The sequence below is a fragment of the Coregonus clupeaformis genome, chromosome 16, assembly GCF_020615455.1.
Source record: "Coregonus clupeaformis isolate EN_2021a chromosome 16, ASM2061545v1, whole genome shotgun sequence".
Classification (NCBI taxonomy): Eukaryota; Metazoa; Chordata; class Actinopteri; order Salmoniformes; family Salmonidae; genus Coregonus; species Coregonus clupeaformis.
In genome coordinates, this window is record NC_059207.1 from 8,162,702 (window position 1) to 8,176,019 (window position 13,318).

A 13,318-nucleotide genomic window follows, 5' to 3' on the forward strand; every position below is an offset into this window, starting at 1 on the left:
CATTTAGCAGACGCTTTTATCCAAAGCGACTTACAGTCATGCGTGCATACATTTGTGTGTATGGGTGGTCCCGGGGATCGAACCCACTACCTTGGCGTTTCAAGCGCCGTGCTCTACCAGTTGAGCTACAGAGGACCACAGAAGACACTCACGTGGTTCATGAGGGTCGAGAGCCTGGCCCCATCCTGGATGTTTTTCTCCAGGATATTCAGTACCTTCACCAGCTTATCGGACGGTATCTGTGAATCAATCGATTTCAAGGAAGAGATCCAAGGAAGAGAGATACATTTGAAAAGGTATTCGAACAGGGCCACGAATTCATGAACATGCCAAGTTGAAAAGGCCTACCCTGCAGGTGATGCCCATGGCCTTGATCTTGGCCGACTCGCTGCCCAGCTCATTCAGCTGCTGTTTACCCAGTAGCAGCTCCTGTGGGATCTCATCGTCGTCTAATGATGGAGGATCAGAGAGGAGGGGGTTAAAATATATAGCGCTCTACACTCAGGGAACTGGCTACGGTCATTAAGTTAGATTAACAACAGAGAAACAGCAAATAGATGTAACTTACCCATTTGCGTGAAGTCCACATCCTCCAGATTCTCTAGGATGTTGTCAACGCTGGAGGAGAATCTTTTGAATGTGGACGAGTCCATCAGTTCTGAAAGGCAGAAAGTAAATGTCATCTGTCATCATCATTACTCGTCGTATGGCATGATAGCAGCAATCAAATGGAAAACAACTGAACATTTACCCTCGTGAGTGAGCTTGGGCTCATACGCTTTCCTCTTTTTCTGCTTCTCTTTTTTCTTCATCTGCCTGGCAACTGAAAGAGATAGAAAGAGCATCATTTCATTTCAAACAATATTTAGTTAATAAAAGACCCTCAACAATGTTAATGCTCTGACCATATCAAAGAACCATTCAGACAAAACCAATTCCTATGATTATCAATGGTAAATAATGCAAATCATTTTATGTGAAAACAATATTTTTGTGAACATGAACGTTTCATTTCGTCGTTATAATGCAATGCAATGCTCTCTCTCTCTCTGGGCAGGGCCACGGTCAGCCTAGACTGCGGCTGGCTGATAGCTAGGTAACGTTACCGTCAGCGTCCAAATGTTGTACAAACATTTTTTCTCTTTCCAGAGTCATGTCTTTAGAAATCCTGAACAAACGTTATTTTTTTATGTTCACTGAAGCGCATACCTACAAGTTTAAGCTTAGTCATAAATCTAGCTAGCTACAGTAGCTAACTATGTAGCCTACAGTTAGCAAGTTATGTCCCTTGATCAACCTAATGTAAACATGAAATGTCTATAAGTTATTAAAATGTAGTTAATGTGTAAATCAGTTCGACGCTAGAAGGACAGCTGGCTATATTTCACGTTTCAACAAACTTGCGGGCGGGCTTATAGGCAGTAGCTAGCTAGCTACCTTTGGCTGGACTATGTGGCTTGCTTGCAACTAAAATGATGTGGCAAATTAGCACAAGCCAAGCACCGTGCTAAACAGCTGCCTGCCTGGAGAACAAGGAGGAACATAGATAGTAGGGGAGTGCAAAGTACCTCAGACAAAACGAGTATCATAACGGTTAAGGAACATTTTCCAAATGCGATTATGACATGTATTTTTTGTAATTATCTGTCACCGGAAAAAAAGTAATATTCAGCTGCCAGTGCACAAACAGCGTGCTCTAAACAACTACTGGCTAGTTCTTCCGTCTGTAAAAAAAAATGGGCGGGGTATCGGTTGAGCCTGCTGCAACGACTGGATTAGAACAAGGCACTCTCCCTCTGCTCTCATTTGCCCAAACAGAGACACGAGACTCTGTTTCACTCACAGTAACTCGTCTCAGGGCACAAGTCAGCCCTTCTCCAAACATTGTGTGTGAATCAGAATCCGTAGCTAGTTATTGTTGTTCAATCTAGTTATTTCCCGTGGACTTTGCTGAGTGGCGCAGTGGTCTAAGGCACTGCATCGCAGTGCTAACTGTGCCACTAGAGATCCTGGTTCGAATCCAGGCTCTGTCGCAGCCGGCCGCGACCGGGAGACTCATGGGCGGCGCACAATTGGCCCAGCGTCGTCCAGGGTAGGGGAGGGAATGGCCGGCAGGGATGTAGTTCAGTTGATAGAGCATGGCGTTTGCAATGCCAGGGTTGTGGGTTTGATTCCCACGGGGGGCAAGTATTTAAAAAAATATGTATTCACTAACTGTAAGTCGCTCTGGATAAGAGCGTCTGCTAAATGACTAAAATGTAAAATGTAAAATATGGTTGTTTTGGTCCGTCTAGGTGTTGTTTAGGCTACTTTGTCTGCCCGTATAATTACTCCATTGCTAACGACGTCTGTCGTTATGCCGTGATCCAAGCCCATGCTTGCTTGCTATTATTTATTCTCGCCCAGGCATGTTTACCAAGCGACAGATCATTAGAAAATAAAATGACAAATGTAGAACGTTTATTTTTTTGATTGTACAAATGTTGTAGCATACGTGTCGGGAGAGAAAAGTTTGGCTCCTCTCGAAAGTGAAACAAATATATGGGGGCAAGAGAATTAGCCTACCTTCATCTAAATCTGTCTGGAATAATTGCAGGCTGTAATAACCAGCCAAGAATTAGGCTCTATATTAGCCTTTAGTCTTTATTATTCGTTTATAATGGAATAGGACTAAGTAAGTAAATCATATGCATTTTCATCTGTCGGGGTCGTTTACCTTTGAACAATGTGTGTGAATGAGTGAAGGAACATAACGATGCGCTCTGAGTGATAGCGCAGTAACGTGCACTTGAGGAATAGGCTTTACCGGGATTTAAAAGCGCACTTCCAAATTTTTTCAGATCACGAGTAAATCCGATTAAGAGTATCAAGTGTGATAAAAAGGATACAATTTCTAATACGAGTATGAGGAGATGGAATAGATAGCTACTTCTAGCAAACCAACAAAGATATTATGCCATGTAGTAGGCTATGTGTAATGCTGTCCAACTTGCTAACTAGCTAGCAGTGCTTGGCTGGTGATAGCATCGTCGCTAGCTAGCTAGTTAGCTATCCGAAGCGGGTAGCTGGGGATTGTATTAGCTACCTAGCTACAGTGAATCCAGCTAGCTAGCTAGACAACGCGTCGCCTATTCCCCTCTGCCCCAGCTCACTTCTTTTGCAGCGCGTCATCATAAGCTACTACGCACTGCATGATGGGAGAATACAGCTCCTACTGTATTCCACAAGCGTATGGGACAGTGTATTTAAGAATTACAAATAGCTAAACTGGCAGTCATAAGTCAGTCAATGCAGGTTGGAGAGAGAGGGAAACTCACTGTCGCTCATGCTGGGTGGGGGCGACTCCTCATCAGAAGAGTCCCGGTAGCGGCTGCCCGAGCCTCTGCGTCCCTCTTGGAAGCCCCTGCCCCCACTCCGCCTATGCTCCCCAGAGCCCCTCCTCTCCCGCTCCGGTTCATACTCCCAGGCCTTGTCCCCGCGGTCCTTCCTCTGGCGCTTCCTGGCAGCTGTGGACAGACAGACACACACCGTCAACTCAGTACAGCTTACTCAAGAGTCACTATGGACTATTCTATATAGAGGGGTGTTGTTGACTGAGAAACCTGACTGAGACTGGGCCATTATATTGTCTGTAGTTTACTCACATTCCCCGTTGGAATCGTCGTCTGAGTCGACCTCGGTGTACTTGGGCTTCTCTTTGACCGTGCTTCGCTTGCGCTTGTTCATCTTCACCCTCTCGCACAGCGGCATGGTGGACTCCATCTCCGCCAGCAGCTCAGGAGGCAGCTCGTTCAGCACCGACTGGTCTAGTCCACCTGCAGGGAGACGGTGTCATAGGGTCTTATTGTAGAAGAGGCTGGCAGGGGGACAAGCCATAGCCCGTCGACGTGCAAGTAATTCCCTGAATAACCTCAAAGCTAAGTCTGAATTCCTTTAACCAGTAGATGTGTTGACTACAGGTTATTATTCACCTGTATCAGAGTTTAAATATTCAAACATGGTGATCACATTGAGAGAATGAGTGCACTAGTGCAGCCATCTTACCTTTGTCCGACTTTCCTGAGAGGAGCCTGTTCTTGCCAGACTTGGAGCTGTGCCGGTCCTTGACCCTGATGATCCTCTGCACCTCATCAAAGGAGAGCTTCTGCAGCACCACCACAGGCTTGGGCCTCTTACTTATGTGATCCACTAGCCCCCGAACCCCCAGCCGCTCCAGCTTGACCCGGGGTTGGCCCCAGCCTTCTGCCACGTCCACAGCCCCGCCGTCCCGCTTCATCTTGGGGATCACAAAGTTCTTCAGACCCCCAGACCCTTGCCCCCCCAGCAGGTAAGCAGGGAACTCTTCTGACTTGCTCTCAGGCTGTTGCTGTTTGTGTCCGTCTGGGCGGTTTCTGGCCGCCTCTCCTCCGCTGGGAGACCTGAAGCCGGGTCTGTCGCTGCGCGGCCGCCCGCTGGGGTCAAAGCCACCTCCTCTGCCCTCCTGTTTGACCCTGGGGCTGTCCGGCCGGTAGCGCTCCTCTGGCGAGCGCCTGTCTTCATTCCTATGCCGCCTCTCCCGGTCTCTGTCTCGGTCCCGCTCGTGCTCTCTGCTCGAGGACTTAGGTGTGTCAGGGCGCCGGTCTTGCTTTCCGTCATGCCGGTGCCTGGACGGCTCACGGTGGTTGTCGTGTTTGTCCATGCTGTTCTTGATGACCTCGGGTCGATCGTCAGCTTTGAACCGGAGCACCCCGGCCGTGTCGGATCCCTCGGCTGCAGGGCCCTCGGCAGGCTCCTCTGGCCAGCGTTGGGCCTCCAGGGCCGGGATTGGAGCAGCCATGCAAGGGTCAAGCTGGCCGTCGGCCCGGCCCGCCTGTTGCAGGTCGATGCTGACCATGAGGGCTGGTCTGCTAGCTCCGTTTCCTGCCGCTGTAGCCTCCTGGGGGGTCAGTTTGCCTGCATTGCCCCCTCCTCCGCTGCCTGGCGCACCGGTGGTGCCTGCGGTGCCCCCTGCTCCGGGCTCCAGTGGAAACGAGTCTTGCTTTCGCTTCTTCAGGGGCTTGTCTGGAAACGAACAATCACAGGTACACAACTCCATTAAACTACAAAATCCCCAGAAATACAATACTTGAAACAAACAGAACAGTCAGAAACAAATGGAGGAAATGTGCATGAAGTTAGATAAATAGCACTGAAGCAAATCTATGAGACGAAGTCAACTAGAATAAATAATTTTATTTGAAAAGACAAGTAGTTGATATTGGAATGTATTTGGAAATACACTGGGAATGCATTTGAATATACTCAAATAAACTGACAAATACACTCCCATGCATTTTAAGGTGCGATAGCTCCTCTTAGAGATCTCTGAAAGCTATTAGATGTAGGGTCTACTGTTACTCTATAAAAGTACTTTAGAGGGTGGGGGGTTTCTGGTAGTATACACACCTTTATCCTGCACCTCTTTGGAGCAGCGCTCCCTCTCACTGGCTGACTCACGCTCTATCCTCTCAATCTCCGCCAGGGCGTCCAGCTCCGCCTCATCAAAAGGCGATGAGAGGGGGCCCTCCTGCCCCTTAGTGGCCCCCATGTTCTGCAGCACAGGGACCTGCTGGTAGGCAAGCTCGCCCTCTAGGTCAGAATTCTGGTCCATCATGACTGGCAGCAGCTCACCCGAGGGGTCCTCCTCCTCCAACTTGACCCGTGACAGCTTCAGCGTCAGCTTGGTGGTGTCCTTGGAGGGCGAGGTGACGATGTCGTACGCATCTTTGTCCTCTTTGCCCCCCAGCTTCTTCTTCTGCTGTTTCTTCCTCTGGTCGGGAGACTCCAGCAGCAGGTCTGGAGGGCCTTCCCGGGGAGACGCGTACGGCAGAGGAGACTGATGGATGAGTGGCGGCCTAGAGCCAGCTGAAAAGACAAAGTGAGCCCAGGTGAAAAAACACGCTATGGCAAACAAGACAAGAAAATAATGTCCTGCTCACATTTATGCAATTAAATTTGAAATGAAGAGTGCACGGCTGTAAGAAACAAGAAAAGGCATCAGGCATCGCAACTGAGAATCTGGAGGTGTGGTAAATAGCATGAAAGGGAGTTGGGCTGCCAAGGAAGGAGTTGGAGCCTGTCCCTGCGTACCTTTGGGGGTTCCTTCGCTTCCCGCGGGCGAGCACCCAGGCTGAGGCGACCTCAGAGGGAACGAGGCGTTTCTCATGGAGGGGTCACTCTCCTGCAGATGAAGACGACAGAGTGAGTGACAGGGCATGACTTCATGAGGAAATCTGTATGAAGTTCTTTTTTTTTTGTGGACTATAAAAGTGCCCTCTAACATTTAGTCAGAAATGTGGGGTAAAATGATGCCCCCATTACTATTCATTCAGGATCTAGTGCAGGCGGTACCTCGTTCCCCAGTCTGTGGACTATACTCATGTAGTCCTCCTGTCTGTCTGGGTGGTGGTGGGCAGCGTTGGTCATCTGTCCCTTGCTCTCATGGATGTTCCTCATGCCCCCGGGGACCATGGGGCTGGCTACAGACACTACAGTACACAAGCGACAGTTCAATCACTCAACCGTGTTGTTATGACGGAATTACATTCAAATGAACTATTTTTGAGTCTTCTTTGTTCGTGTATCAATTATCGGTGCATTTATTGTGGCTTACAGTCACATTTACTAACAGCATACAATCAACTGTCTGAACAATGGTGTTTAATCCCCCCAAACACACACAGGAGGCTTACCTTGCTGTATCTGTTGGTGCTGATTGTAGCTGGGCGGTTGGGTGTACTGCATGAACCCGGCTGGGCTCTGGGGAGTGTACGGGCTGGGCACAGGGCTGTTCTGCTGGGGGATGAACCGACTCCCTGAGCTCGATTGTGGGGAGACAAATCCCCGGCTGCCATGGGAGACAGGAGACCAGGAGACAGGAGACAGGAGATCAGGTTCAGATGGTGTGCCAGTGTATTTTATGACCAGATATTCGCTAGCTATCCGAAGACAACCTAAAACATGCCCGAACATCAGATTCTATTGAATGTCATTTGCTAGGATATATCTGAGGTCTGTGGCATGTTGGGGGGGAAAACCATTGGAATAGGATCCAAGATAACAATCGCCAATGTATAGAGACATCACTCACCTGGATGGATTGGGAGACATTGAAGCCTGCTGAAAGTTTGCTGACTGGGCTGGACTGCCACGCATGGAATTCTGTATTGGTTTGTATTGTTGCATCATCGGCTGCTGCAAGATATCTGCAAACAAAAAGGACAACAAATAAACCCAAATAAATAGTTAAGACACCAGTTAATTTGAGACAATACGATTGAATTCTAAGTATCCAAGTAACGTGAACTAAGAGCTCAATGGTCCAGTCAGTGTGTAGGGTTTTGGGTATAAAACGCAAATTGCCCCTGAAGAAAAGGTCTTGATGAGCTATACTAAAGGCAACATTTCTACACCCAGTTCCTCTTACAGATTGGTACATCCAGCGTCGACAACCAGCAGCTACTAAGGGTGAGTTTGAATAGTAAATGAAAGGTGCACTATGCAGAAATCATTCCGCCATTTCCTGGTTCCTAAAATTCAAATAGTTTGCCTAATTTCAGTTAATGTGACGAAACAATCAAGTATACTGTAGAGAATCACTGTATCATCTAAACTGCTGTGAAATATATTTTCCATAACCCAAAACATTGTATTTTCAGCTGTTTCAAGCTGGTGTACAAAACTGAAAGTAAAAGCCAGAAAACTGACATTTAAGAACGCGACGCATAGAAATACTTGCTTTCAATGATAATGAAGATCTATAACTCACATTTCTGTGAATTTGGTCAGGTCGCCCAAAAAAGTGACATATTGCAGCTTTAATCCATTAGTCTATCGACAGCGTCCATAACGATTTAGAAAGAGGAAATTGATTTGTTGAAGAAAATAAAGATACGAAAAAGACAGCTTTCCCCTAACAGTAAATGGCACAGCTGAAGCAAGCACCCAATTAGCCTTTCACTTTAAGATTGAGGGCAAGGTTTGTCTTCTTTCCTTGCTCACTCAATCCATATCAGCTGGCTGTCTTCAGTTTGTTTCGAGTAAGCTTTGTTTCCAAAACAAAGTGCCCTTCAAAGTGTGTGCGTACTTTTCTCCCTGAAGATCCCAGGGTTCCTGGACAGTACTGTCTGCAGCAGCGCCGGCACGTCGCCCTCTGGCTCATCACTGCCCAGGTTGTCCTTCAGCTCTCTGTGGGGGCAAGGCAGAGGGTCATGTCAAACGTGTGCTCACAGAAAAACAGACAAAATATGTGCATCGTTCAACAATTAATGACTCAGAGTTGAATACTCACATGTGCTCTGTGGAAACCTGGTTAAGACCGTGGGCCAGCTGGGAGACCAGGTTCTCGTCCCGGCAGGCCAGCAGGCAGTTGACCTCCTCTGCGATCCTCCCATTGTACAGCAGGCTTTTGGTGGTGGTGGCTGGGAGAGGAGACGGCAGGGGCAGCTGATTCAACACTGCAACAGAGAAAGAAGACCGTTCATCACATGCCGTTTCAGCTGGAAATGACTAATATTGTGGTACATTCTATGTGGAAGTGAAATAGAGCAGGAGGACTTACAGTCTGTAAGGCTAGCAATCCCAGCGAGAGTGGTGATGGGAACATGAGGCATATCCCCATTCATGCTGAAGGTGGGGGCGGGGCAGTGTGGCGATACACAGGTTGCTCAGCGTCGCAGCCGCCAGACCAGTACTCACATCTCCTTTGTCCTGGTAGAGAAAAAGACAAGAGGGATTCACTGTAGGCTACTTCAAAACACAGGAGAGGCTGAAAAACATAATCCTAAACCCAAAACGAGAAATAGACCACACGTATGACTCCCAACCCGTATCAATGCAGTCCATTTGAAATACCTTTCTGTAGGGCACTGTTCTGTCTGGATTGAAACCAAGGACATTTCAGGAAGAAGTCCTCAAGTCTGTGGGGGAAAAAATAGGAATAACATTTTATAGAAAAATGTATTGAAAAATGCAGCTTAAAAATTATAGTGATTTAAATGTAAAACTAGTTCCAAAACTCCTACTTGGCATTATGTTGCAGTTCATGTTAAAACTAATAGTGGTAAAATGTATCTATATCTTTAAGTGTGGTGTTGGTGGGAATTTTGGCTGTGTTTGCTAATAAACTGCAGTCATAGGCTACATTCTAATCACAACAACACATGGCCTTCTCATTATCAACAGAACAGCTCAATGAATGGCCCAATGTTAGCTCAGGTGTTGAGTCATAATGCCACCCACTCATCAAAGCATTCACAGTCCAGAGCTGAGAAACCCATCAGACCAAAACAAATGCAACACATCACTGATTTGTCTATTTACAAACAGACTATGCTAAATCTATTAAGCTTTTTCTTACTTCGATAAGTAGATCTAGAACTGAAGTCACATCTACTGGAGTCCAGGATTGTGCTGCACTACCAAACTATCTGTCATGATTCATCCACAATAACAGTAGGGAATATCTCTGGGCTCCTCCTTGACTTAATTCAATATATTATTTATTTGGTCCAACACTGTTTCTTGAGGGATTTTGGATTTAGAAAGCTTGTTTTCAAACTCGAAACATTTATTCTAAGAAAATAATGTTTGGTAAAGCCTAAGAAGATACTGACATGATTTGACTGAAACAAATATTTTTGATAGCGTAATATTGAAATCACACTAAAAATAAACACTATTTGCTCCTAGCTTCCCTACACACACAGTGTGACAGTCATCAGTAACCTGCCATATTACTGACAGCTGGGAGACTGACAGACCAGAGCACAAAGGAACAGATGCACAGTGGTGATGGGGGGGTGGGGGGAAGAGGTGTCATCATCAATATTACGTGAACACGCAATAGTGCTTGAAAAACTTAAGGGGATTTTTAGTTATGCATGAAAACTATAACAAAATCAATGGACATATTTTCGCTCATATGTCATGTTTATGAATGATAGATAACTAGCTAACAGTACCGCGTTAGCTGATGTTCACCAAACATTGGCTATCAAACTAACTTACTAGTAGCTAGCTAATTGCACACATTTCAAAGGTGAACTTTATAAAGGAGTAACGTTAGCTAACGTTACGCATTGAAAACATGTCTGAGTGGCTAAATAAAATCATCCTCAGTATTTAACATATTTTACGTTAGCTAACTAGCTAAGTTAACGTTCTGTTCTAACGCTAACCAACCCCCAAAATATTATCCAACTCAATGTTGTTGATCTATCGTTAGTCAACTATCTAGCTAGCTAATCAATTAAATAATCGGGTTAGATTACGTTAGCCTAGCTAACTAGTTAGCTATTTATCCTTACTTGAGGCAGGTCGGATTAACGTTTGCTAGCTATTTAGCAAACGATAGTCGGTGCTATTTTGGTTAGCAGTTAGTTATTCGCTACGTTTATCAACTACGCTAACTTTAGCTAACGTATTTAGCTAGTTAGCTAAACATAACATCAGTAAAGTCCTTACTAGCTAACTAGCTAGTTTGTTAACCATTTGGCCGTTGCGCTGGCCTAGTATCTCGACATAGTTCACTATCTTACCAGACAAGCGATTTGATCATTCGGGTATAACGATAGCTAGCTAGTTAACTACCTAGTACTCGGGCTCGAGGCCTACCTACCCAACGAGCAAAACGTACAGTAGCATGCTAGGAAGCTGTAATGATAAACATGACAAGAGACGCTAGCTAACGTTAACTGGCTACGTCAGTTAGCTAGCTAGCTAGCGAACTCCGTGAACAAACAACGCGACTTTTGTTTGAGAATTGGTTTATAAACATCAAACATTGTTCATAGTTTACAACATCTACATTTACCTTGTGATTTTAGCTACGCTAGGTTGTCCTGGTCTGTGTCTCTCTAGCTCCCCCTTTCTTCTCTCTCGCTGCTCCTCCAACAGAACTCCGTTCTTGACTTGCCAGCTAACGTTAGCTGTCCAGCTAAACTAGCAGTCAACAATAATCTGGGTTGGGCAGATTCTTTCTTCCGTCATACGCGGGTAAATGTTTGAACGGAAGTATATTGGGAAACATTCGTTCGGTGGAGTTTCTGTCGGTCTAAACCGACATGGATAAAACTGTGGCCAATTTCGCCTGTATGTGGAAAAAAATATGACGATTGTTGCGGTGAGACTCCTCTCGCAGAACAAAATGCCGACCGGAAGTGCCGCCGTCGAAGTGACCTCCATCGGCGCCAAAACGAAATGCCAAGTTTGAAGGAATCACCACTGTGTGGCACTACACAAACAAACCTGCAATCTATTTTATTCAACTGCATCTCTGGCCATAAATAATGACTATGGCACTGTTTGACCTCATGTCCCTCGCAGTCATCTACTAAAAGTCATGGAATGTGTCCTTTCAGATCAAAGGTCGCAAGGTAAAGGAGACAAGAAAAGCAAACGTTATGGCCAGGGATGTAAATAGTGGGGGAAACTATCTGGGAATCCTCCAATGTAAAATCCTTGAATTCAGCGCATTTTTTTATGTTAAAATTATTTCACTAAATGTCACTCTTTGAATGATTTCCCAGGGGTTTTCATTCCCAGATCCCTGTTTCCATTTCCACCCCTGGTTATGGGTGATGGTGGAATGAAGTGTGTTGTGTTGTTGGGAATCCGTTGTTTTGTTTAGTTGAATCCGGTTTGTTAACTTTATGCTGCAACAAAAGCCTGCATCCCTATTCCTCGGGGCAGGCTTGAAGAACACTAGCTAGGCCTACATGAAGACTGTTTGCCTAAAAAAATAAAAAATAATAATAGGCCTATGAAAACAATGTCATAGCATGAGGCCTGACAGTGCAGTGTGCACAAACATTATTCCATCTGTGGTAAAGTGGAAGTTCTGCAAAGCAGAGGCGCAAACTCATAACCCTCAGCATAGGCCCACTCAAGAAGCATCATCAATAGGTCTACCACTGACCAAGAAAAACCAAGGCATTTCTGGATCCGGGGCAACAGTAGGCCTACTTCTAGGTCTCAGGCTGCGCTTTAGGCTTCCACTACTAGGTTTACACATCCATCATTGTCCGACCCTCCATATGCCCTTTCTGTTTTCAAAAGATTCCAATTTAAAGGCATATGCCCTGGAAATATAAGTCTAACTGTGTTACAAAGTGGTGGGTAACATATTGACTTTATATAGTGTACCAAGAGTTGCCCCTTTGTTTACGGCCATACCAGGCTGAATATGCCAGAAATTGGAGCCTGGTTAGTAGGGCCTGCTGTGATTGGAGACCGCCTGGAAATACCAGGTGCTGTAAGCTTTTTGGCCAGTAGAGTGCACTCTTGTATTAACTACCGGAACTTCAGCAGGGAGCAGCTTTTATTTATTAACAGCAATAATCTAATGCATTTTTATTTTACTAAATGCAGCCAGTATGTGCTTAATTCCCCATCCTGATATGATCAAAATAAACTATGTAATGTGGCCGCTGTCCACTAAAGGTGGGGCTGATTTTTGTGCTGTCACTGATTGTGTTGGTCAACTTGGTTACGTTAGTCTGTCTCCTTTATAATTTTTGTCAGGATTGTATGTCATTTACTGTTTAAAAACTATGAATCTGTCAATCTCTATGTAAAGGTTTTTGTAATTCTGTGTATTTTACAGTCTCTCAATTTAATTTATTGAGCAATCAAATATTGAATTAGAATGTCATTAGAGGAAAGACTTGCGCAGGGAGAGAGTAGCAGCATCTTGGAGCCTTCCTTCCCTGTGTTGATGTGTAGTGAGCTGCTGGCACACATAGCGGCAGCGTTGGGTTCACTCAGCTCCCACGGGGAGGAAGAAGTAGGAGCGGGGAGGAAAGAGGAGGCGAGAGATGGAGGAGGAGCATAGACATAGAGGACTCATCTTTGTATCCGTGCCATTATAGCGTCCATGACAGCATGGGCAGCGCCATTGAGGCTATCTCCATTTTGAAGTAGTCAATTTCCTTCTTCTTCTTCACGATTGGCTGATCCCTCCTCTTCAGCCAATGAAGTTGGAAGTCCCACCCAGTTGACTACATTAAAATGGTGGAAGCCCTTAATGGCCCTGCCCATGCTAACACAGCCTTTTGGCCACTAGAGGCCTCTATCATTCTTTATGAGGAGCTACTTCTGAGCTACTTGTACCCTTACCAGCTGGGCTACATTGGTTTCAGGAGGGAGGAGCATCTTGGAGCCTTCCTTCCCTGTGTTGATGTGTTGTAAATACTTGCGCCCTTAGCGGCTGGCGGCTGCATTGGCTTCACTCAAGTCATGCAGGGAGGAAGGAGGAGCCTTGCAGTGACAGGAAAGCATCCAACCGGAAGGTGTGATTACT

General features: G+C 45.8%; 1 protein-coding gene across 1 annotated transcript in view; it reads right to left on the bottom strand.

Annotated features, from left to right (window-relative positions):
- nipbla (NIPBL cohesin loading factor a) overlaps nt 1-11,194 on the bottom strand; it is a 38,397-nt gene extending 27,203 nt beyond the window's left edge. The window contains exons 1-17 of the mRNA XM_041900202.2: nt 10,832-11,194; nt 8,872-8,936; nt 8,579-8,727; nt 8,309-8,474; nt 8,105-8,205; nt 7,109-7,223; nt 6,711-6,865; nt 6,370-6,506; nt 6,109-6,199; nt 5,425-5,883; nt 4,045-5,040; nt 3,645-3,815; nt 3,318-3,506; nt 752-823; nt 569-658; nt 349-449; nt 153-239 (exon numbers count right to left, since the gene is read on the bottom strand). Of these exons, the coding sequence (XP_041756136.1) occupies nt 153-239; nt 349-449; nt 569-658; nt 752-823; nt 3,318-3,506; nt 3,645-3,815; nt 4,045-5,040; nt 5,425-5,883; nt 6,109-6,199; nt 6,370-6,506; nt 6,711-6,865; nt 7,109-7,223; nt 8,105-8,205; nt 8,309-8,474; nt 8,579-8,642 (2,994 nt within the window). The 5' untranslated portion in view covers nt 8,643-8,727; nt 8,872-8,936; nt 10,832-11,194. The remainder of the gene's footprint in view (nt 1-152; nt 240-348; nt 450-568; nt 659-751; nt 824-3,317; nt 3,507-3,644; nt 3,816-4,044; nt 5,041-5,424; nt 5,884-6,108; nt 6,200-6,369; nt 6,507-6,710; nt 6,866-7,108; nt 7,224-8,104; nt 8,206-8,308; nt 8,475-8,578; nt 8,728-8,871; nt 8,937-10,831) is intronic.
- Nucleotides 11,195-13,318: the final 2,124 nt, after the last annotated feature.